Source organism: Hydra vulgaris, chromosome 05, assembly GCF_038396675.1.
Source record: "Hydra vulgaris chromosome 05, alternate assembly HydraT2T_AEP".
NCBI lineage: Eukaryota > Metazoa > Cnidaria > Hydrozoa > Anthoathecata > Hydridae > Hydra > Hydra vulgaris.
Window position 1 is genome coordinate 36,067,853 of NC_088924.1, and position 22,148 is coordinate 36,090,000.

At 28.2% G+C, this 22,148-nt stretch overlaps 1 protein-coding gene across 2 annotated transcripts in view; it reads left to right on the forward strand.

Moving 5' to 3' along the window:
* LOC100201520 (uncharacterized) overlaps window positions 1-22,148 on the forward strand; it is a 112,417-nt gene that overhangs the window by 53,341 nt on the left and 36,928 nt on the right. For both annotated transcript variants that reach the window (XM_065798046.1, XM_065798047.1), the window contains exons 13-19: window positions 11,439-11,624; window positions 11,770-12,002; window positions 12,075-12,180; window positions 13,781-13,942; window positions 14,122-14,259; window positions 14,347-14,535; window positions 19,950-20,159. In XM_065798046.1, coding sequence (XP_065654118.1) covers window positions 11,439-11,624; window positions 11,770-12,002; window positions 12,075-12,180; window positions 13,781-13,942; window positions 14,122-14,259; window positions 14,347-14,535; window positions 19,950-20,159 — 1,224 coding nt within the window. The remainder of the gene's footprint in view (window positions 1-11,438; window positions 11,625-11,769; window positions 12,003-12,074; window positions 12,181-13,780; window positions 13,943-14,121; window positions 14,260-14,346; window positions 14,536-19,949; window positions 20,160-22,148) is intronic.

The following is a 22,148-nucleotide window of genomic DNA, read 5'->3' on the forward strand; positions in this document are numbered from 1 at the left end:
CATTCAGTTTAAATTAGAAAGCAGTTTTCTATTTTGTACAAACAATGCATGAAAAGTTATGAAATCATTATTGCTAACAGATAGAATGGAATGTTTACTATTTTCAAAACGTTTCGTCCCAATGAGAATAGAAAATTTATATTGAAAAATTAAAACTTAATTGAATTTTGTAAAATCAAAAGTTTTATTCAACAAAATTTTCTAAAAACTTAAGGTTCTTTTGCCTTATTGTTTTTAACTTTTCACACATCTTTTGTAAATAAAAAAAATATTCCTAATCTTTTTGATTTGTTTTTTAAAGTAATATTTATCTTTAAATTAAATTAATAATGTTTCTGTTGTTTAGAATGTCTGCAATCAAGCATGTTGATTCAACTCCAAAAAGGAAATTTTTGGAGTGACCCCCTCCCCATACTTGCATACGCAATTTATGTATGGCCTCATGGCAACCAATTTCCAACTTTGAATATTGCTCTTGAAGACTTGATGCGGAGCGCGCATAATCGCACTCATTGATAACGTATTTCAGTATTATGGGTGCAAAATATCGTGCTGGGTGATTTTATTCATCACATGCACTGTATATATATATATATATATATATATATATATATATATATATATATATATATATATATATATATATATATATATATATATATATATATATATATACACATATATATATATATATATATACACATGTATATATATATATATATATACACACACACACATATATATATATCTTATTATATATATATATTATTTACATATATACACACACACATATATATATTATTATATATATGTATATACATATATACACACATATATATATATATATATATATATATATATATATATATATATATATATATATATATATATATATATATATATATATATATAGATATATATATATATATGTATTACCAATCATAGTATAAATATAGTTTAAGTTTAGTTTTTCAATCATCTTGCTAGACCTGTTTTAATCCACCCATGCAATATAAACTAATAAACATCACTAAAAAATATTTATTTTGCATTTTTTAATGCAATGCCGTGGATGTAGTTTTTAAGGGGCCACACAGTGTATTGCTTTATACAAGCTAATTGGATTAAAATATTTCGTTCTTCAATTTGATTCCTAAGAATGTAAATGTGGATTAAAATATTTTGGTGTTAGTTATGCATTTTTTGATTATTTTTTAAGTTTTTATATGTTAAGTTAATAAATTATTTTTTATAGTTTTAAAAATTTTTTAAATTTTACCCATAAAAAAAAGTAATAAAAATAAATACTTTATTTCATCACAAAAATTATCTCAAAATTTTTTGCAAAAATAAAAATATACTAACTATAATTCAGCTGATAACTTAAAATAAAAAATATATTTTCTTATTATCATTGGAAGAATCATTGTTGTTTTCACTATCTGATGAATCAGACCCTAAATAGTCGTCATTGCTACACAGAATTGTATTTCTAAACAGCTGTGGTGGTATTTCAGGTGGGACAGTTAAATTCAAAGCTTCTAACAACAATTGACTGGTTTTCTTACTTGACATTTCTCTGTATAAGTTAATGACAGGATCTAATGTTAACTAAAAGCATATTGACCAAATCTATATAAGAGTATATCTATATTAGTAAATCTATATATAGAAATACGTGAGTTTTTTTTTGGATCATGCTCAAGAAATTGACGAAAATCTTTTTTGAGACTCTTCCAATTGCTGCCCAATTGGAGGAAGGCATGTTTTTATAACTTCCATGCTATGTGCAAGTATTTTGTGCACAGTAATATGAGTATTTTGTGCACAGTAGCATGAGTATTTTGTGCACAGTAACATGAGTATTTTGTGTACAGTAACATTAGTATTTTGTGCACAGTAGCATGAGTATTTTGTGCACAGTAACATGAGTATTTTGTGCACAGTAACATGAGTATTTTGTGCACAGTAACATGAGTATTTTGTGCACAGTAACAGGCCAATTTATTACTATAAGTATAAATTAAGATAAAGAGTTTTGTTTTCAGAAAAAAGATTTCAAACTCATATAATATTTTAATACTGAATTTAATGCTGCTGCCGTTACTAATTCGTGAGTATTTGACACAGAAGTCATGGCAGCCTGAAGTACAACGTGAGGGTTCAAATCCTGTCGTTTGCATACTAAATTTTTATAAATCTTTTCCAATTTTCTAAAATACAAATCAAAAAATGTTAGGGTTCTATTGTTGATATATAAAAATATAATATACTTAAACAAACAGAAGGGAGAGAGTTTTTAAAGCTTAAATTTGCAATAAACATCAAAAAAATTTTGTGCTTATGTCACAATAAAGATACTTGAGTTATTAGTGTGGTTAGGTAATTAGTTAAGACTACCTGTTCAACACACTAAAGAGACAACTTTTTTTTTTTATAGGGTTTAACATTCAAACTTTACATTTTTTCTTTAAAATTAAAATACAGGGGTGAGGTTCCTAATAAGTGGTGGATGGTCTGGAAAAAAATTTAATAAAAACTTACAGGTTTATTCATTTTTATATGCATGTTTATTCATTCTTATGTGTATTTATTATTTAACAAGTGCTTATCAGAGTCTTGTTTTCCAGCCAGCTGGAAAGTGGCATCTGTTCTCCCTATTTTTCTAAAATTCTAGAGAGTGATCTGACTTGTCTAACTACCGTCCCATTAGTTTAGCACTGTTTGTTAACGGTACTACCATTTGTTCTTGTCTTGATTAAAAGCCAACACTCTTTGATTGCTTGGTAAGGGAATTTGTTCTTACAAAGGATCTCACTTCTGTTACAGCATGGGGCTTTTAGTGGCTGGTCAAATTTAACTCAGAAAAGACTCCTATCAGCTAATCGTTAACGCAATAATCTAGATCTTTCTTTTTTGGAAACCATATATTAAATCCATTGCAAAATTATGTCGAATTATGTCCTTTTTTTTAGACAAGGTGCAAAAACTCATTGTAAACATAGTTGGACCTGCCTTGCAGCCAACCTCCAACCATTATCACATCGTTGTAATGTTGCTTCTCTTTCTTTTTTCTATAAATACTATAATTGGCACTGTTTAAAGAGCTAGCATCTCTTGTTCCATCTATCTAAAATTGATTTAATTGTGTTACCTTGTCATTCAATTAAGGCTCATCCCTTTACTGTGACTGTTAATTAGTGCTCCAAAAATTCTTATTCGTCTAGTTTTTTTCCTTGAACATTAGTTCTTTGGAATTCGCTTGCTTAATCTTGTTTTCCTAATTCATATAATTTGCAACCTTTCAATTTGTCTTGAAATTGTTATCATGCTTTATAAACTCATCCAATAACTTCCAACTTTAATAGTGGTTGCTTGCAGCCTTGTTGGAAATGAAGATGTAAAAATAAAAAATGGCTTGTAGGTTATATTCTGCATGTGTTTTTGTAATAGATATATGTTCATCTAATGGATAACAACTTTTTTGACTTGCATAGACTATTATAAGATGGAAATCTCATTATGTTATTAATATGTTCTGCCTTTAAAGACCATTTTCTAGTGTGTTTATAAGAATAACTTGTACATTTAGAGTCAATATAAAAGCTAATGTCTTGTCATGGCTTTTTTGCCTGTCACCACAAATAAAGTCTTTTGACTTTTTTCTAATGATTCTAAACTTTTTCCGATTAAAGTAGCTTGATTTTTTTGCCCCAACATATGACATGCTATTTCAATGGCTATGGTCAACTCAGTTTCACTTTGCTATTTTAATAAGTCTTCGACCTTCCGTTTTTTGGTTTTAAAGGACAAATTCTTTTTTATGGGCCGTCCTTGAAGTCCTCTAGATGATGAAAAAGAACATTGCTAATATATACTTATTTCATATTCTACATCTGCTCCCTCTAACCAACTTTTAATTTTGTTTAAAAGACTATCATATGTGCTGCAGACCATTTTGTGGAAATTTTTGATGCAAACCATGAAATTTGTAACCGAAAAGATCTAAATCTCTAGTTATATTCGTAACACAAAATCTTTGTAAAATAAAATCCAATAAACAAGAATTTCTTTTCTGCCATTCTTCAAACAACTCCATTTTTGAAAAAGAGCGCATATTATCTGAAAAAAAATGCAAAAAAATGTGGATTGATGTGGTGAAAAGTTTTACACTGTTGTACACCTTAGGACTTTAGCTATACACTGTTAAAAAGTTATCTTGGATGCATGTGGATACAAAAAGTTGAATAATTAAAAACAAAAATATTTTTTACAATTTTAATACAGTTTTTCAAACCATATTCTAATACAAATGTAATACATATTGCTTCTCTTTATACCTTCTCTTTATCTCTTAAATAGTACTTGCCCTCTAAAGTAAAATCCATCACTACAATATAATGATTCTTTTCTTAAAATTTTGTTAAATGGTATTACAAACGCTGTCAATTTGTAAATAAATTTTGTCAACAATGAAATTTTAATGACTTTAATTGCTTATTACTAAATGCTCTGGAATATTTTTTATAACTAGCACTGCCAGTTATTACCAAGTCCTGTAGACTGTAAATGTGAAAATATTATCAATTAGTCAATTTCTTGATCTGACTTTGTTCCAATAAAGCGATACATTGTACATTGCCATTATAAAATAGAAAAACAATATAGTAATACAATAATATAAAAGGAAATAGCAAAAAAAGATAAAAAATTTAGTTTTAATACAACAACAATCTAAAACAAAAATTTTAACTGAAAATCATCAAGTTGTTGAGACTTGAAATATCTAACTCAGAATTAGGATACAGTTTCTTTTTTAAAGGGCCATAGGATAATAATGCAGATGCAGGAAGAATCATTGTTGGTTTTGTGCTATCAATGCAACAAGCCATTTTAGTACATACAGACTTAAAAATGGAATGGCAATGACACTCCTTTAAAGATTTTGCAAGGCATTCTTTTACGCAAGAGCATTGCACTTTGCAGCAATAAAACTATTCCTTTTGTTGGAGCTTATGTTTCTTTCTTTTCTCTGCCTCATGAACCTTTTTCTGCTTTTCTGTTTCAAGAGAAGATACTTTTGAAAGAATGTCTTGAGCCTTCATAGATCCAGTACATCAGTAACCCTTGTTACTTTATTTTGATAAGTCTTTATAGGTTTAATTCAATTAATTGAAAGTAAACCAGGCACTTCTACAAAATGTAGGCTTTTCTTATATGATTCCTTATGAATAATTGAGACATTTCATACATTGATATCCAATATTTGGCTAAACCATAATATCCTTTTGTTTGTGCTACTCTGGATTGGGATCTTAGAGAAGTTGCTAGGGGTTCTTCTTTTGAGGTCACACTTTGTTTTCTTAAGAATAGAAAATAGTAGAAAAACATTAGTAGGCTCAGCATCATGAGCTTTATTAATAAGGAGAGCTACCTAATGAAACTTATCCTGTTGCATATCATCAATATTAGGACTATCCTTACTTATACCAACTCTAATAGCAGCTACTATAATATTTTCAGCTGATTCCCAGTTGTTCCACATTGTTCATAAGTTGTTCATAAATTTTTATAGATTTACTTTCTGTAAAGAGGAAAAGAATTTATCCCTTGTATACTGTTGTTTGGTGCTTGGTCAAATAGCTGTGTGACTCCAGTATTATCAGGTGGAGACAAATAAATTGAATTGCCTTTCTTGCAAAAAATTAAGAAATTTAAAGTCAAACCATGACAAAAGACCATCTGATAGAGGCATGATTGGGCGCTCTATACCTTGCTCAGTGAGATGTTTATTGAGCTTATATACAGCCAATAACAATCGGTTTTCTTGCAAACCATTCTACGTTGTTAAGATGATCAACTTTTTGATGTTGTTGACAACTTTTTGTGATGCCATTTGGCTTGTTAGGCCTTTGCCAGCAAAAATTGCCTAACACAATGAAACCTCTCTTTTTCTTTTTAAAAAATATAACTGTCAAAGCCACAGTGAACATTGACTCACCCGCTGATTCTGCAAATCATTTTTTTACATGATTCTTCTTTGCCAGCATAAACCAACCCAGTTGCAGTACTATCTACACCATAGTTGACAAACTGTGGTGTTTTGTTATGATTGAAAACTCTTTCTTTTGCAAAATTACGGCCCATATACTTTTTTTTTATTTTTTCATAGTTCTTCATTATATTACAACCAATTCACTCATTGAATTGGTTGTAATATAATGCTAAACTCATGCTAAGGCATCTGGTGTTAAAAATGTTTAACAAACTAAATATACAAAACCTAAAAACTTATTCAATAATAAAAATCTAGTCCTAGAGTAGTTAAAAAAGAAATTGACAGTATGATTTTTTTATACCGAGGCTAATCTAAAAAAACAATATGTAATAAAAACTGTGTACTTAGATAATTTGCACCTGTCTCTATAGTACAGTTTAGGACTCTATTCATTGCCTCTTAATGACAATATAATCATGTTCAGCATGCCAACTTCTCCAAAATGGTTTCTCAAGGCCAAATAATTTAAATAAAAATCTACAGTATTTTGCCTCTATTTAATGTCTACTGTACCCTTGGGAATATTTTGTAAAAATATAAGTGTAAAGAATAAACTCACTTACCTTCCATTTTTAAGGACTGTTTATTTTAAGATAGTTTTGAAAACTTTTTTCCACCTTTTCTTTTTTTTTTCTCTCAGATTTTCAAGACATCCAAAATAATTTCGAAACTTCTTTCTTAGAGAGTCTCTGGTGAGCTCTGTTTTTGTTTTTAATATAACAAACTATTTCCTTTTTATCATCTGGATGTAACACTCTCAAATATTTCTTTTTTCCATTTTTAATTTTGTTATCTAACCTTCTGTCTATTGTGCCACGATCTTTAATTAAAGGAAACCTTCCTGTTTTTAATGCTGCCTGTCCTCATTTATTATTTTGTGTACACCAATCTACTGCCTCTGATATTTGATTCTTTTTTGTTTTTCTGTCTCCTGTTGCTTCAGCTTGAGTTTCTGGCTTTGTCTTTAATCTATTTTTTTTCTACTAGCAACAGTCTTCAAATTTAATTGCGGTTTTCCCATATGATTGTTTAATTTCACTAAAAACAAAGAAGATACATAGTAGATTAAAGTTTACACAAAATAAACAGAGAGTTAACAGGTTTAATTATTTTACTGTTATGATTATAGCAGATTATTATAAACATTCTTTCCATTCCTGGCCATTCTAAGTTAGCTCGTGGAGGAATATTTTAACTAATACAATATTTAAGTATTTAAGTGGAAAACCATGTAGTTTTTAAGGAACTTGACCATTTAAAATGCTATTTTTTGTTGGACTAAATTAGCAAGCATCCTTACATATTTTTTTTGTTATTCACCTCCTCAAAGCCGAGAAGGCTACTACAGATGAGGAGGCTACTTAATAGTGGTTATAAGCCTCTCTCAACTCTATAACTCCGAAACACGAACCTTGAGAAACAAGGCTGCTGCACGGAGAAACAAGTTGATCGCGGTACTACCAGGGATGTGGTGGGGATGGAACTCAGAACCTCTCGCTTATGAAGTGAGCGCTTTACCACTGAATTCAATGAATTTGAAAAAATAAAATTAATGATCTAGGAATGAAAGCCCAATAAAAGGTGTTTTTAAATCATAGAAAAAAATTTCAAAAACTTTACCTACAACTGATATAATCCGTTTTGAAATTTTGTATCATTTTTAATGGAAATCTACTAGTAACATATAAACCAACCCTCCATCTGAAAAATATTCTTTGCCTTACCTCCTTCATACTAAAATTATCTACTAGAGACTATCTATTAGATCTACAGCTATTGCAGCAACTATAGAAATTGTAAATATATGGAAAAAGTTGCGTTCTTTCACTTCTACAATCCCTCATAATCAACAAAATTGAATGATTGTATACTGAACACTTCAACAATTTATTTGGAAGCAAATCAAGAACTTTAGAAGCTGCAATTAAGAAAATGAAATGATTGGAGTCATTAAAATTAATCTAATGTTGCACTTGAGGATGCATAGATCTTGATCAAAATATAAGAAAATAAAGATTTCCTAATTGCACAACAACACAAGGACAAGGTAAAATCGGCAGAGTTGATTTTGCTTTAAGCAAAAAATAATCAAAGCAAAAAATTGTGATTGATACAGATTGAAAGAAAGAAAAAGAACTAGGAATTGTTTATTCTAATAAGTTGTAATTTCAGCAGCGAAGAAAGCATAGAATTTAACAGAGAAGTTGAAGTTCAAAATAGAACAGGTGAACTGCCAGCAAAGACTGTAATTGGTTGTATAAAAAATTGAAATTTCTTCAGACTAATTAAAGCATTGTCGTTCAACACAGTTGTCAATACAAGCTTATACAGGAGTCTTTGAGTTTAAAAGAGATTTAAACAAAAACAAAAAATATAATCATAAAAAAATTTAGCCCGTCCTTATATATATATATATATATATATATATATATATATATATATATATATATATATATATATATATATATATATATATATATATATAAAATAAGCTAGATGTCATACTCTAAAGTCAATACCTAACTTATGATAATTACATAAATAACAAAACTGAGATTATAAAATATTATCAGAAATGTAAGCAAGGCTTGCTTGAATAAAATATGGTTAGTTTAAAAAGTCCTAATAGACCTAACAGGTGTTTTTAGATACAATACAATTAATTGGTTCATTACCAATTGGTTCTCATGCTGAGAAATTTGTAAAATATTTTAGTGAATGTTTGTAATTTTAACATTTCACAAGAGCTCATGTTCATACATTAAACATATTTGATTTTATAATAGTAAATGTCAAATTATGTCATAGTAAGAGTCAAATGGATTAGGCATAGTTTTTTTTTTTTTTTTTTGGTAACATAGGGGACACCACATAGTAACTTGGCAGTACGTTATAAGTAATACAATTAATATAACATCTTTGTAAACAAAATTATAAGCTTTAAATTATATGAGATTTCAAATTGTATAATATCTTGAGATTTTATTTTTGCAAAAAACATAAACGATTGATTTGAACTTTTCAATTTTTATTATCAAAAAGCTTGTCAAAAATTTGTTTTGTTTTTTATTAGGAATGTTTGTAGTAATAAAAAGATAAAAAAAATAAAAATAAATAAAACATCTTAGCAAAGAAATAATTGATATTAAAATGAAAAACAAACACTAGTTTGTAGATTAAAACTCTCAAATCCGAAAAATTACATACAATTTTTTTTAATATAATAAAGCCAAAAGAATTTATCAGCTTGCTGAAAAGTATAATATTTATAAATTATTTTTACTAAATATTTAATGATAAAGGAATCTGAAAATGACTTTTCTAATCCATTCGTTTTTTTCTTAACAAAATGTTTTAAAAGGTGTAGCTAGATTTGCTGTATGTTAAAGTTAAGATTTTGAAGCCGTTGTCCATTAGTTGCCTTTATGAAAGACAGCGTATGTAATACCCTTAAAACTTACATACACCCTTTTTTTAAATTGTTAGTAGTTTATTTTTTAAACTGGTTCTAAAAAAAAAAAAATATTATCAGCTGGTTCTCATTAATTTTCAAAAATGTGAAAAGTATAAAATGTTATATTTGTTATAAATTTGTTACCTATTATGAGATTGATGCAGTCTTGCCATCCGATTGTTACAAACTTGTCAAATAGTTGGTGCAGTCTTTTTAGGTATGCCTAATGTCTAATGGTAATAGCCAAGGTTAATAATTATATTGATGTTTGCAAAATGTTATTGAGATCTCAGAAGTTAGGCATTAACATGGATAACCCTTAGTAGAATTAGCAATGACCTGAGCAATCTAAGATCTTAAACAAATAAACATAACTAAATTAAAAAAAGTCTTTAGAGTAATAATTCTTAATGGTTTTAAATAGTAACCTCAAATCAAAATTATGTCATCCATTGCAAACTGTTGTTTGCTGTATTATGCTAATCGTTTTAGTATGAGATTTGAGGATTTAAAAAATGTATTGTATATATTGATATAAAAAATCAATGAAAAAGAGTTGTTTTGACTATACCTGAAAATTGAAGGAATGGTGGGTAAGGGTGAATATAGAAGAAATGGTTTGTGGGGGTGAATATAGAAGAAATGGTTTGTGGGGGTGAATATAGAAGAAATGGTGGGTGGATGTAAATATATAAAAAAGTTGTTATTACTATTATTGTTAATATTGTTATTGTTATTATACTTCTAAACACAGATAATAATAAAAGTATTACTATTATCATTATGTTAATACACATTATAAAACATACATACATACATACATACATACATACATACATACATACATACATACATACATACATACATACATACATACATACATACATACATACATACATACATACATACATACATGCCTGCATGCATGCATGCATGTATGTATGTATGTATGGCTTTTTTTAAAGAAAAAATTACTTTTAATGGATTTTCAAAGAATTTCAATGAAGTTTAAACTTATATATCTGCTTTTCAAATATTTATTGTTTAGATAAGTTTTTTTTTTCTTATTGTTTACATTAAAAATGAGTTTTATATTGAATTTAAATTTATTTTTTTATTCTTTTCTCGTCAGTTTAGTATTTAAACTGTTTATTATTAAGGTTAAATAGCTCTAAAAGTAAATAATTATTTTTCAATAAAATAGAAATATAAACTGTATTTAGGGAGGATGAACTTTTTGTGACATAAATGGGTTTTTTCTAAGAAGTATAATATTAACGGTACCCTGTATTTATATAAGATCTAATATGTATTCATTAATGATAATATGCTAATTTACTACTTTTTAGACTAGGTATTTGAATATACATTGTATATTTAAATATACAATGTATATTTAAATATAAAATGTATATAAAAATGGTGCTGAATGATGTCAATATAGTAAGAGTTATTGAGATATCATTATTTGGAATGACTGATAGAGAAATTGCAAGCAAGATTGGATGTGGAAGCACCATTACCGATTTTCTGAAGAACACAGGAGAAACAGCTCACTGACCTGGATTATGTAGAAAGTGATAGTAGATGTATTGCTCAATCTGCCCTTAAAAATTGCCACATTTTTAAAGATGATAAAAGCAGAAACTCATCATTCAGTCAGGATGAAAAAAACTACTTTTTCTTATATGATTTTATCTCATTTGTAGAAATGATTTTTAAGGGCAACATGAACAATTCTTCTATCTTCTCTTTTTGTACTTTTTCTCTTTCCTTCTGTGTTCAATGTGAAATTCATTATGAATGTAAACAACAGGATGGAAGAAATAAACAATAACTATTCAAAAAGTAGACTTAAAAAATGGGTTTAAACTTCAGTAAAATTCTTCTAAAATGTAAAAGTAAAAGTATGTATGTATATTTCAGGTTAGTTTACCAAAAGATTGTTTGGATAGCTCATTTTGCAAAATATGCAAAAAAATACTTGGTTCAAAAGTTAATTTTCGAATAATGACAAATGTGAAAGCAGGGTACTTAAGAGCAGCAGCTGGTTTTTATGACATCAGAATTTATGATAATTATCAATTTTCAAAGCTTGAACTTTTTGCAGAAGTATAATCAAATTTTTTTTAAAGTTGCTTAATTAACATAATAAGATATAGTTAACTATAAATTTATACTTTTACAATATTATATAAGTATTTATTTTAGATTGTGTGCTAAGTCTTTATTAATGGGTCAAATTTTTTATGTAAAGGTTAACACAACATCAAAGAAACAAACACTTGGTTTCAGAGCAGAGGTTAGAATACCTATTAAAGTTGGAGAGGTTGTAGTTGATGGTATGATTATGGACAGAAGTTTAACATTAGGCGGCATAATAAAACATGAAATAGGCAGTGAAGACATTAGCGGGTCTTTATACATGAGTGGCATGTGGTATCATGCATTTGGATTGAATTGGTTAAACATTGGGAAAATAAGTCTTGGGTAATTGGACTATGATTTAATATTTTTGGTTTAAATTTAAAGCATTGTAAACTACCTTCTTTTTTTTTTAAGTATAACAATTACACTTGGTTCACCTATTCCAGTTACTGGATTTCAATTTGGAGGGCAGTTAGAATTTGGAATTAACTGTCTATATTATGCTGATTTTTATGAAACTGTAAGTGTTATTAATATAAACTAACTTTTTAAAATTGTTTTAAAGACCGGAAAAAGTTTAAAGTCTTTATCTTTTACAGTTTTTATTATTTAATAGACTGCTTACCCTAACCAAACCCTCAGTCGATGTAGCTGCACTTTCTTGCACCAGCAGGCTATAAGGTAGTTGATGTAGCAACACTCTGTGCATGTTTTATAGTAACAAAATAAGAACAAAAACATTCAAAATGTTTTTATGTTAAAATGTTAAAAAAAAAATTTAAACATTCAGTATGTTTTTAAAAACTTTAGAAATGTTTTTAAAAAAACTTTCTATTCTTTTAATTTGCATTTTTGTGGTTTTTTAAAAAACAATAAATTTAATTAGTTTCCTCGATTAATTTAATGCGCTTTGACATAATCTGTACTTGATTTTGTCTTGCTAGATGTCATAGAGTTTTAACAAAATTTGATACTTTGAATTTAAATTTTGAGCAGATTGCACAAAATAATTTCCCTTCAATATGTCGTGCAGAATTTTTTTATATCAAAAAAATATTGATTTGTAAATTTTTTTTTAACTTTTTCTACTTTTCCAAACATATTTGGTAAAATTGGGTAGCAACTCATACTTATTTCAAAGCAGTGTCATACTCTATTGTTGCACAGTTGCACATGTTGCACAGTTAAGTTTAAAAGTTAGGTAAAAAAAGATTTTTCATTTTATGTAAAAAACTGTTTAAATGTTTAAAACAATTTAAATCACTATACTGTTGTATAGTGACTTAAAACATCTTTTTTATTATAAATATTTGGCCTACTGATGTGATATTCAGTAACTGGATGGAAAAGGATTTTATTAACTAAAATGTAAATCAACACTGTTATAAAATTAATGGCAGTCAAATTTTTTTGATGCCAAAGGCTGTTTGCACAAAATTTGATGCTGCTCAAAATTGGCTGACTTACCTTAGTTATTAAAATAAATATTTGAATTAAAAAAATACCATAAAATTTTAGGTAAATTATAAAAGACTCGTGTAAGTGAATAGTGTAACACATGTAAGTGAATAGTGTAACACATGTAAGTGAATAGTGTAACACATGTAAGTGAATAGTGTAACACATGTAAGTGAATAGAAATGAAAAAAATCAAAGTAGAACTTTAGAATTATAAAGGGGACATAATCACAGCATAGTTTTTTTTGACTATTTAATGTTTTGGGTAACTCTTCAACAAAAAGTTGAGTTTAAATTTGTATTGCACTTGTATTGCAAATTCCATGCAGCATTTGCAATTTGATTTATAATTGCTTTTGATCAAGTGTATTTATGATTTTAGTTTTTAAATGGATGGATAATATTTTAATAAGACACATGTGCAAGATGACAAATAAAACGTTTATTGTTTTGTTTTCAGTTTTTCTGCTGTCTGAAATTTCTTTTTGAAATACAAGTAATAAAATTTCTTTTTGAAATACAAGTAATGGCTTCACTCACTCAGTTTAAGATTTTTTAAAAACTATTTTATACCAAAGTTAATGCGGTACTACTATGGAGGGGGAGCTTGTTTTATTTTTTAGTTTTAATTGTAGTGCATTAGTTTTTACATTTATTGTTAGGGACACTGTATGCGAGTTCAGATATTATTTGGATATGGAAAACCAACATATTTTTATGGAAACATTTCATCTCTGACTATTGGAAAACTTGTTCGCATGTGTGGAGGAAGAGCAACTTTACCCGATATTGTGAACAATGCAGGTTTTCCTAAAGGATTAATGGTAAATGAGACACTTTGTGTCTTGTGCATCACTAAAATATACTTTATTAAATAAATAAAGATATGACTTATCAAGTTACACTTTGTTTAGTTAAACACAACAAACTTTTGCTGCAATAACATTTTAAAATGTTAAACAAATATTTTTACATTCTTTAAATTATAAAAATTAAATTTTAGGTATCATACAATGCTGGTATAAATCCAATTGACCTTGGTTTTGTTAACGGACCTGTTATACCAGATGGTTTTCAATTACAAGGTGTGCTCAACTTGTTTGGTTATTCAATTTCAGCTCATATCAAGTATAGTATTAGAGTAAGTCAAGTACATATATTTAAATTTTTAATGTTTTTCTTTCTTACATCTTTGAAATTTTACTTATCACAAACAATTTTTTTGTAGGAATTTTATATTGATGGTGATCTGGATCCAATAAATTTAGGTGGTTACATAATAATGTCAAGAAATGAATCTTATTTAAATGTCGGACCAAAACTACACTTTGCTTACAAAAGTTCTCTCGAAGCAAATAATTCAAATGCTACTAAGACACCGCTGTTGAAAAAAGTCTTCAATATGCCTTATTGGAAGGTATAAAGTTTTATTTACAATAAATAAAAAAAGTTTCTGATTTGGCAATAGACATTTTTTTGAGGCGAGTTAATTGATTTTAAATAATTCTTAAAAATGGTAAGTGAGGAACATTAGTTTCTCTATCATTTTTTCATTATAACCAATCATTGTTTGGTCACGTTGATATTTGCTAAAAAATAAAAAGTAAAGTGAACCAATTACTGCCTGGCAATACTTTAAAGAAAAATGATAAATTATCAATCTGTTCTCTTATCTCATAATATGTTTTATTTTACATTTCATTTGGTAACAAGTTCTGTGACACTGCATGTCACAGCACTTGTTATCAAGGTTGTTATCTGGATTTTTTTCTAACTAGTTGTAGTTTACAAATGAAGCATTATCTCAATGATTTTATATCTAACTAATAATGGAATAAATAACCTTGGCTCTTTTTTTTATTAATTGTTGTTTACAAATAAAAAATCGACTCGAATAAAAACTGATCATTATCATCTTGCTTTCTAAAATTAATTTATAAAGAAGAAGAAGAAAAATTTTAAGTAAAGTAAAGACGTATTTATGATAATGGTAATATAATACATTAATTTTTTAAACTTTTAATAAGTTTAATAAAATTATAATTTAGTATTATAATTTTATAATTTCAGTGTTATAAAACTTGTAAGTTTTACAAATCCTAAAAATGTTAAATCTTTTTAATATCTGCAAATGGTGTTTAGTGTGACAAGAGTTTTAGACTAGACTATTATAAAATATTAAAAAACTATTAAATATATAAAAAAAGTACAAGAAAATTAATAACAAAATCGAAGTCGAGAATTAAAAGTTTATGTTTGTTTTGATATGAAAAACAATTTATGAACTGATAAAAATGATATGAATAATTTAATCTGGATTGATCAATTTTTTTTTTACTTTATTATTTTTTATGTAAATTCACCTCCCTTAGGCTGAAAAGGCACACAATCAAGGAGGCTACTTTAATTGTCTCTCAACCCTCTCTCAACTCTATACCGAAACGCAAAACTTGACAAACAAGGCCGCTTTGCAGAGAAACAAGTTGAGTGAGGTATTACCAAGGACCTGGTGGTCCTTGGTAATACCTCAAATTTTTACCTCAAGGAACAAGCGCTCTACCACTACACTATTACCGCATTATATGTGCATAATTATTTTTGCAAAGTTTAACTTTAAATTTTTCTAAAAAATTAAAGGTAAATTTTGAACTTTAGGTATGTTCAAAAATAATGATTATTTAAAATTCTTGAAATAGGCAAAGACATTAAATTTCAAACTTTTCAACAATTCAAGAGACCTTTTTTATGGCACCACTATACATAAATATTAGGCTGGGTGAATAAAATAAAGCAATTGCTTTTACTTAGTAATTAGTCAGCTTTATGTGAATAAAAACTTTAGCAACTTTTCTTAAATTTTTATTCACGCAAAGCTGAAAAATTACTCAACGTTTTTGGAGTAAACTGCTTAGCTATACAAAAATAAAAATTTGAGCGAGTTTGCGAAAAAATTTTATTCACGTAAAGCTGAACAATTACTCCAAAAACATTGAGTAAAAGCAATTGGTTTTTTCTTATTCACCTGGCCTATTAACTTTCAAGTTATAGCTATGCAAGATAACTCTTTTTTGTATGGTAAAAATGTTGATTTAGACATTTTGGAAATGAAAAAGAAGATGAATTTTTTTAAAATTAAATGCATATATGATGAAAATGAACAATATTTTTTTCATTTTTCAAGTGTGCAAGGCAATCAAAAAGTATAAGTTTTCCTCAAAATTTTTTGTTCACTTAAACTGATTCTGGATGGAAATACCAATGCTCCTTTAAAGAATTATATTAAAAGAGTTGCAACAAATTGAAAGATGCTGAACGTCCTGTTTTCATATTCTTAGACAATCATCCAAGTCACATTAATTTTCAGTTATTTAAATGGGGCATTATGTGAATTCCCCATTTATTTAAATGGGGTATTCTTGTAATGTCTTTTCCTTCAAATTGCACTTACATTCTTTAAATGTGTGAAATAACAATTTCTGAAAAAATTTTAGAAAATTATTCATGAAGTCTATACAAGTGACTAAGTTTTAGAATTGTATAAAAAAGGAGAAAAAAGAAATAAATAAAAAAGGATTCACAAAAAACAAAAAATAATACAAAAGAAGATCAAAGTTGATGTAAAAAGGTGCTACCTGATGCTAAGCTCCATTATTCTCAGTTTACTTAATCTTGTATCTTATCTCAGAAGTTAGGCTCTAGAGACCTTGTGAAAATCTTTAAAAGTGTTTTTAACAGGGGTAGGTCTAACATTCTATCTCTCATTCATGGGACTGATTTTATTAGCTCTCCCAAGGATAAGGCAGAACTATTTGCAAAGTACTTTTCTTCTAATTCAACTCTCAAATCTTATCACCATTCTTCCTTCCATTCTAATTAAACAGGTTAACCCATTGTTAGACATTCAGCTTCTGTTGCTAAAGTCATATCTCAATTAAACTCTTCTATCACTTGTGGTCCAGACAACATTCCTATCATAGTCTTATAAAAGTGTTCTTCAGAACTTGCTTCAATTCTCTCTAAACTATTTAATAAATGCTTGACTGAGTCTTGTTTTCCTGCCTGCTGGAAAATGACATCTGTTGTTCCAATTTTCAAAAATCTCCGGTGAATATTCTGGCCCCTCCAATTATTGTCCAATCAGTCTTCTTTCTGTTATTAGCAAGGTCTTTGAGTCATTGATAAACAAATTTCTCACATCCCACCTTGCGTCAAATAACTTACTGTCAGACAATCAATATGGTTTTCCATCTTCTCACTCAATGGCTGACTTACTTACTGCTGTGACTGAAATATTTTATCATGCATTAGATGGAGGCGGAGAGGCTAGGGCTATTGTTTTTGATATATCTAAGGCTTTTGACAAAGTTTAGCATGCTGCTCTTCTCCATAAGCTTGTTTCATATGGTGTACCTGGGAAAGTTTTTGAGATTACCAAATCATTTCTTTCTAACCGCTTTATCAAAGTCATCCTCGAAGGCCAATACTCTTCTTCATTTCCAGTAACTTCTAGAATACCTCAAGGTATTATTCTTGGGCCTGTCTTGTAACTATGCATTAATGATCTTCTTGACAACCTTACATCTAAAGTAGCTCTTTTTGCTGATTAGTTATTTACTGCAAACAACTATTGCAATACTCTTAACATTCCTATATTAATGAATGGCAACCCTCTCACTGAGTCTTCTTTATGTCTTGGATTATCGTTTACTACTGGCCTCTCATGGAAACCATATATTGGATTGGATAATGGATTGCTAAATTAGCATCCACTAAGGTTGCTTCTCTTTATGGTGCTTGCCATTTTTTTACTCCTGATTCCATTCTTTACCTTTAAAAATCTCTTATTTGTTCCTGTATGAAATACTGTTGTTATTTTGACATATTTAAATATTTTATATTTAAAATTTTTAAATATGTATATTTAATATTTCATTTAAATCATTTAATATATCTTCATAACCAATTTGAGTCTTATAATAGATAACAATAATGCAGCCTTTTAATTCCAGTTGAAATGTAAGTATTTCATTAATTATTTCAACTAATGCAACTCCTGATAGTGATTAAAGTTTTTCATCATCTTATATATATATTTTTTATGGTCCATATACTTCTTTTGCATTAGGTATCTTGTAATAAAATTGAATCATTTGAGGATATAGATATATTATTTAATTCAGTGTCTGTACCAGTTTGTCATTTTCACATATATTTTTTTTTATTCTGATTTATTTCCAACAAGGCTGCAAGCAACCACTATTAAGTTGGAGTTACTAGAAAAAAAAAGAGTTTTTGAGCAAGGAAACCATTGACAGAAAAAGACTTAAAAAGTTGTAAGTTGTATGAGTCAGGAAAAAATGAAATTGGGGTGGGTTCCAAAGGGCTTAAATACAGGGAAAAAAGTTAGACAAATAAAAGTTCTTAGAGCATGCAGGGACAGATACAGTACAAGAATGAGACTTTGCGGAATGACGAATCAAGCAAGAATGAGTTGATGGAACTAAAGATGATAACTCCTTTAAGCAGTGACCATGAGATTATTTGTAGAAAAGAGAAAAATATGCAACTTTATGATGATGGAAGAGCGGCTCAAGCTTGGCAGATAAAGCAGGTCCAACTATGTTTATAATGCGTTTTTGGAGCTTTTCTAAAAGGTAAAGACAATCATTAGAAGAGCCAGCCCAAATATGACAAGAATATTCCATGCAGGGATGAATAAGAGATTTGTAGAGGTACAGAATGAAATCAGGAGTAAGAAAATGGTGAGTATGATAAAGAGTAGCAACCTTAGCATATGCTAATTTAGCAATCCATTGTATATAGGGTTTCCATGAAAGGTCAGTAGTGAGTGATAATTTAAGAAGATATAAAGAAGAGGACTCAGCGAAAGGGTTACCATTCATTAATATAGGAATGTCAACAGTATTGAAATAATTGTTTGCAGTAAATAACTGAGTTTTGTTGGATTTAAAATTCACAAGCCACTACAACCCCCAATCTGAAACAGAAGTGAGATCTTCAATTCTCAGAAGTGAGAATCTAAGATCTGAGAATTGATTTAATCTTTTATTAAAATTTTTTTATTTAATTCAAGTCTCCATTTTGAAAAATGTTGGTCTATCTGATCAAGATCATCTAATATCAAGATTCTTTTGGTCTTTATAAAATGCTATACCTGTAAAAATTTAATTTTATTAGGTTCAACTAAGTACAACTATTAAAATTAAATAAGTTAAGAATGGTTAAGTTAAAAATGATAAAGATCATAAATAAACTACAATAGCAATTTAACATTGTAAATGACATGGTTAGCGTCTAATGATTACTGCTCTGACTATTTTTGTTTAAAGGTCTAACATAAATGAATAATATATTTTTAAAAAGTCTTATAGTATTTATTGAAAATATGAAATATTTATACTATATATTATTGTTTGTATTTGTTATATTAATTGAGTATACTTTTTATTATTACTTTTTTTGCATGTTTGTCTCTATATCCACTGTTTTTTCCCTTCAAATTATTGAAAATTAAATTGAAAATTACTTTTATTGATCAACTAATTGCGTTAGTGGCATAGTGGTAGAGCGCTTGCCTCATTTGCAAGAAGTTCCGAATTCGATCCCCACCATGTCCCTGGTAGTACTATGCTCAACTTGTTTCTCTGCACAGCTGCCTTGTTTGTCAAGGTTTGTGATTCGGAGTTATAGAGTTAAGAGAGGGTTGTAACCACAACTAAAGTAGCCTCCTTGCTGAAGTGACCTTCATGGCCTTGGAGAGGTGAAATAAAATTAAAAAAAACAACTAATTTTTATTGTTTTTTTTTCTAGATTTATTTTGAAGGTTTTGTCAACATTCTTGGAATCAAAGCTTCAGTTTTCCTGAATGTTAGTAAAACTGAGTTAGAGATGTACATCTATGGAAAAGTTTTAAATCTAATATATGCAGAGCTCTATGTTGCTAGTGCATATGAAAATCAGAGTATCAGTAATATGGATTTTTACATTAGGGCTATTGTTGATCTGAAAGGTTTAACTGATGTGAGTTTTTAAAATGAAGTTAATTAAAAAATGTGTTTTCATTAAATATGTTTTTACATTTACTGTAAAAGTATATTTAATGAAATTCTACTTAAATTCTATATTGTCAAAACATATTACATAAACATTTAATATCAAGTTAACAATGGCATCAAGTAACCTTTACTGGCTGAAAAAAGTTATGAAGGGTGTTTTAAAGAAAGCCTAATTTTACATTAAAATTGTTTTAAAAAGAGACTTATAAAGTTATATATTTATGTTTTACTATATTATGCTATGTTATACTCCTTATCGTTCAGTCAACTATTATTAATAGAAAATAATAAATAGTGGCATGGTTCTGCATTTGACATTCTTTATAAAAGATATGTTACTATATGGATAAAATTCTGGTACAAATTAATCTAACAATTCTAGTAGTTTGTAAGAACCTATTAAAAACTGTTAAAGCAAAACAGTTTTTATAAGTAACAAGAAAAGTAAGAACAAAAAATTTTTTTAAAAGTAACAGGTTGAAATAAATAGTTTATTTCTTAAAAACAATACTTTTTAATAGTAATTAAGTCACATTTATTTACTATGTTGTTGTAACAATTTAAATACTAGGTCACATTGTTACATTGTTAAAACATTGATTAATATATAATTATTTATGGATGCCAGCATGCACTTAAAAATTGTTTTTTTAGTTACATATAATGTGTTGGAGTAATCTTATTTTATAAACAGATTTGGATTTTAAAACTAATTGGTTTAGAGTATCCGACCTAAACTCTCACCAGCTATCAGGTCTAGGTCTTTAAAATTTAAATACTAGGTTACAATGTTACATTGAACAGCCGAGACGCAGTGGTAGCACACTTGCCTCAGAAATAATGGATCCGTGGTTCAAACCCCACCTCTGGGCAAGTTTTGTGACATCAGTTAGAAAGGAGGCAGAACTTTCAATTAAATGCTCATCTGTGGTGTTCTGTGATAAGACCTTAAGGACTTCTTGGGGCACCTAAATAAAAATAATAAAAAATTAGAGAAAAAAAGTTTGAAAACTTTTTAAATTCTTTTTCTACTTAAAACATTTCAGCAAGACAAAATTTTACGTCATTTTGCAAATAATGTAAGTATGTAATCCTCCCAGTAAGCACAAGATGTGTTTAAAACTTTTAAAAACATATTTATACATTTTAATGTTTTTTTAATGTGTTAAACATGTCTTATGCTTATTGGACTGCACCTAAATTACATTGAAAACAACCACCTCTGAACATGACTTGAGAACCCAAGTTACAAACAACCTCAAAAAAAAAACCAAATTTGTCATTGTCTCATTTAAAGGTTAGTATTCTCAAATGCGTCTCCCAATGTGATACTTCTCTGTGAAAACAACTCTACTCCATCTATATTCTTCCTATATTTGAATTTACAATTTTAGCTTGTAACCTTCATTTGGTAAAAGGCTATTAAAATATTGAGTAAATATAGCACAGTGTCATAAAGATGCTGTAAAAACTGAAAAAAATAAGCTACAAATCAAAATGTGCACAACTCAGTGTTGCAACACTAGTTGACTATTGTAAGCAATATGACCTCATACAAAAGTTTAAATTGAAAGTATCATCAGTGTAATTGATAACATAATTTCAGAGTGAGACTTCACCAGTAAAAAAAGCTTTCTTAAAAATTCCTTTCAACATCCCTCTTTTGGAGCCATTGATCAGTTTGCCATATTCTGTAGTCTATTCTCTGTCAACAGTTTCAAAGCAAGCCTTAACAGGCTCCAAAGTCACAACAACCCACAGTCCTCTAATAATTTCATTAGTTATTCTTAATTAACTCCTAAACGGAGCATATCATGCCTTTTCAACAACATAAAATATTTAAGAGTTATTCACACTCTGCACTGCTATCCTGTATAAAGCATGCGAGTTCACGCTTGCTTATTTTTTCTTGACACAGCATTATGCTTAATATACAGACAAATTATTATCTTTG